This window comes from Octopus bimaculoides, chromosome 20 (assembly GCF_001194135.2).
Source record: "Octopus bimaculoides isolate UCB-OBI-ISO-001 chromosome 20, ASM119413v2, whole genome shotgun sequence".
In the NCBI taxonomy this organism is placed as follows: Eukaryota; Metazoa; Mollusca; class Cephalopoda; order Octopoda; family Octopodidae; genus Octopus; species Octopus bimaculoides.
In genome coordinates, this window is record NC_069000.1 from 41,791,776 (window position 1) to 41,795,671 (window position 3,896).

General features: G+C 37.7%; 1 protein-coding gene across 1 annotated transcript in view; it reads right to left on the reverse strand.

Annotated features, from left to right (window-relative positions):
- The window catches only part of LOC106875576 (platelet-activating factor acetylhydrolase IB subunit alpha1), a 44,000-nt gene extending 42,631 nt beyond the window's left edge, over window positions 1-1,369 (reverse strand). The window contains exon 1 of the mRNA XM_014923785.2: window positions 883-1,369. Within this exon, the coding sequence (XP_014779271.1) occupies window positions 883-966 (84 nt within the window). The 5' untranslated portion in view covers window positions 967-1,369. The remainder of the gene's footprint in view (window positions 1-882) is intronic.
- Between the last annotated feature and the right edge of the window lie 2,527 nt (window positions 1,370-3,896).

Consider the following 3,896-nt stretch of genomic DNA (forward strand, 5'->3'; position numbering starts at 1 on the left):
GATATGATATTCTTAAATTACTGCCAATCCTACGTACTAGGTTGGTATATATTTAATCGACACACACACATTTTATATATATAACACGTTTGCTCTATCTTCAATTATAATAAAAAAAAAAAAATTTACATTAAACAGAAGGATTTCTCAATACTTTCAAAAGAGAACATATTTATGTTGCTTTTACAAGAATAGCTTGGATAGTGACTTCGAAGTTTCAACCTGCTTAGCCTTGTAAACGAATCACACACAAACATACATACATACACACACACACACATATATATATATATATAAACACGTACACACAGAGGTTGAAGTCCGTGAAGCTAATACGTAAACCCTATTGTTTAGTCCCAATCAGACTTAAGTAAAAGATGTTCCTGCCATGACCGTCTCGCCTTTTTGTTGTTTCCATGACTACATTGTCTTGCGACTCATCTCTTTATTTATCAAAAACGGATAGTAGAGAGTGAGTTTACAGGAATTTAACTGCTATATTTAGCATACAGTGCAATCATATAGTAGTCCCCTCGTTAGTATATGCCCCACCCACATTAAAGACATCGTTGTAATTTAGCCCCCGATCGGCCAAGAACAGGCAACTTCTCGTCAAACGCATTCTAACCGTGGCCATCCTGTTTCTTTTCCTGGTTTATATATATCTACCGAATCTCCAAAATTATATGGGTGTGATTTGAGGGGGATTTGGCTATTATTTCTAGCATGTTGAACGGCTCCATGGCGGATCCCTGGATGGTATATTTGTTAAACATATTACAGCTGAATTAATATTTAATAAGACACTTCGTAGTCTGTCTCGTTAGACCATACACATACCCATATATATATTAGAAAAAGAGGGAGGGGGAAATTACTTACGACATTAATCCACCGTCTGTCGCCTTGTACATCGACAACTGGTAAAGGTTCACAAGCAGACACTGTTGAATTTGAGGCGCTCATCTTTTCCAGTCAGTCACGACCATATACGTAATATATATGTTACTATATAATATACTTTTTCCTCTTAGGACAAAATCACCACCTCCTCCACCAACAACAAAGCTGGGGTTTTTTTTTGTAAAAAAAATATTTTAAATTCTATATATACATTGATATACAGTAACACATATCCTACAAGTGCATACTCATATATCTATAGATATATAGTTATATATACATGTATACAAATATATATTATCTGGTGATATGTTTGTATGTATCCAATGTTGTAGACAACAAGTATCCGTGGCTATTTTTTTCTTCACAGGTAGGTTTGCCGGTAACAAGCAAGCAAACGTTAAAAGCCTACTTTTAACGGTATAAGCGACACCCTCTAATACAAGCAGCACCTAACATACCGGAAGTCAATTATAACATAATTTAAATCCAGTCAGTACGCTACAGCAAGCTACTCAGAGTTATCTCCCATAAAAGTTACTGCAATGCAAACTCGATTATGAATTGCGTTAGCTTGTCAGCATAGTTAGACAGAAAAATACGACAGTTTAGATGTCAAACTGAGAAAATGTCACTTCAAAAATCGAAGTCTTTTCCACAGAGGTGGGTGCGAAATCTCCTGAAATGGCTCTAAATTTCTGGAAGAGAACCAAAGCTTTGGAGACAATAACAGAAAGCAGTTGAGAAAAGTTCAAGGAAGAATCGGACTGAAATTCAAAAGGTATAATTTACCCTACAGTTATCTGGCGTCTTAGGCTGAACTGTTTACGACGCCCGAGGTACCTTGGCCCTGGGGTACCTCAACCACCCAGGAGGATTGCAATGCAAACAATAGCATAAAATGTGACAGCAGAGGGGTACCTAAGAGTCATGATCTGGAAGCAGCCCAGGGCCAAAACACTTGCATATGGAGGAGACCTAATCTGAAGATCTTCTGCTCTCTCTAGAGTTTCTTACTACAAGGGTTATTAGAAATTGTGTTGGCATGAAATGTGACTTTGTGAGTTCAAATTCTGGTGTGGTCAGTTTTACCTCTCACCTTTCTAGGGTAGATAAAATTAAGGGTCTGTTAAGCACAGGGCTCAGTGGCATTGGCTAATATGCTCTTCTTAAAAGGTAGGCTTCAAAGTGTTGGGCAAAATGCCTTTGTTTGGTTTTTCTCATTCTGGGTTCAACTCCAACTGAGGGTGACTTTACATTTCATCCATTTCAGGGTCATTAAAATAAGGAACAGTCAGGTACTGGGGTTGATATAATTGACCAAATATTATCATCATCATCATCATCATTATTCGTATTAAGGTGGCGAGCTGGCAGAATCGTTAGCATGCCGGGCAAAACGCTTTGCGGTATTTTTTCTGTCTTCATATTCTGAGTTTAAATTCCGCCGAGGTTGACTTTGCCTTTCATCCTTTTGAGATCGATTAGATAAGTACCAGTTACACACCGAGGTTGATGTAATCGTCTTAATCCCTTCCCCCAAATTTGAGGCTTTGTGCTTCCAGGAGAAAGGATTATTATTATTATTATTATTATTATTATTATTATTATTATTATTATTATTCATATTAAGGTGGTGAGCTGGCAGAATTGTTAGTGCACCAAATGAAATGTTTAGCAGCATTTCACCAGTCGCTACATTCTGAGTTCAAATCTCGCCAAGGTCGACTTTACTTTTCATTCTTTTGGGGTTGATAAATTAAGTACCAGTGAGACACTGGGGTTGATGTTATCAACTAGTCCCCTCCCCTAAATTTCAGGCCTTGTGCCTATTGTGGAAAGGATTGTTATTATTATTATCATGGCAAGAAACGTTAGCAATTCGGGTGAAATGCCTGGTGGTATTTTATCCACCTTGATGTTCTGAGTTCAAATTCTACTGAGGTCGACTTTGCCTTTCATCCTTTCCCTCTATAAACGGAATATCGGATGAATACTAGGGGTCAATATAATTGACTATCCCCCTCACCCAAAATGTCTGGCCTTGTGCTTATAGTAGAAAAAGATTATTATTATTATTATTAGCAAGATCTATGAATATTTCATGGGATTAATGGTAAACTTGTTGGGTTATTTCTGAACACTTTATCCAGAAAATCTGAAAGCATAGCCTATGTTGTAACCTGGGCTGTGGGATCGGAGTTGGAGCTGGAAACAATAAAGGGTTGTTGGTGTTAGGAAGGGCACCCAATCTAAATAATGGAGCATGGTGTAGTCTTCTGCTTTACCAGTCCATGTCAAACCGTCCAACCTATGTCAGTATGGAAAATGGACGTTAAATGATGATGATGATGATGATGATATATCTGTATGTCAAATCCTCTGTGTTAACATGGGCCTTGTAGCAAAAAAGTAAACTTCATATAATCAAGATACCTTCGGTTTGAAGAGTAGCCTGCGTTATGCACCTCTCTTGGATATTTACCACTTCTGAGGTTCCGCTTGCTATGAAACATATGTAGCCTGGATTTTATTTGTTCCATTCCTCAACTCTTGGATTTTTATTCACATACCTGACAATCTTGGATGCCAGCTGTGAAATATAAAATAATTATTTTCAAATTATTGTACTTCGATATGGGAAAATATTCACAAGCTTCTGCACCAGTAAATCCACTATTGTTCTTAAAAGTTGGGGTTTTTAAAAAATATTTTCTATGGATTGCTTGAAGTTCACTTTCTTCTTACATTGCTCACCACATCTGATGCTTCTTGTATCCAACTTTTCTCTCAGGGCACTTATACTTTGTCATGTATGCATACTGACATTACACATCCACTTCAAGCCTACACATGTCCTGAGCAGTCACAACACATATTTCATTGCCATGTAGCATGGCTGTTCACACACAGGCATCATATAGTCTACCTTTCACTCTGAGTGAGAGGCCCTTTTTCACCAGCAGAGGTAGAAGCTCTCTGAACTTTGCCCA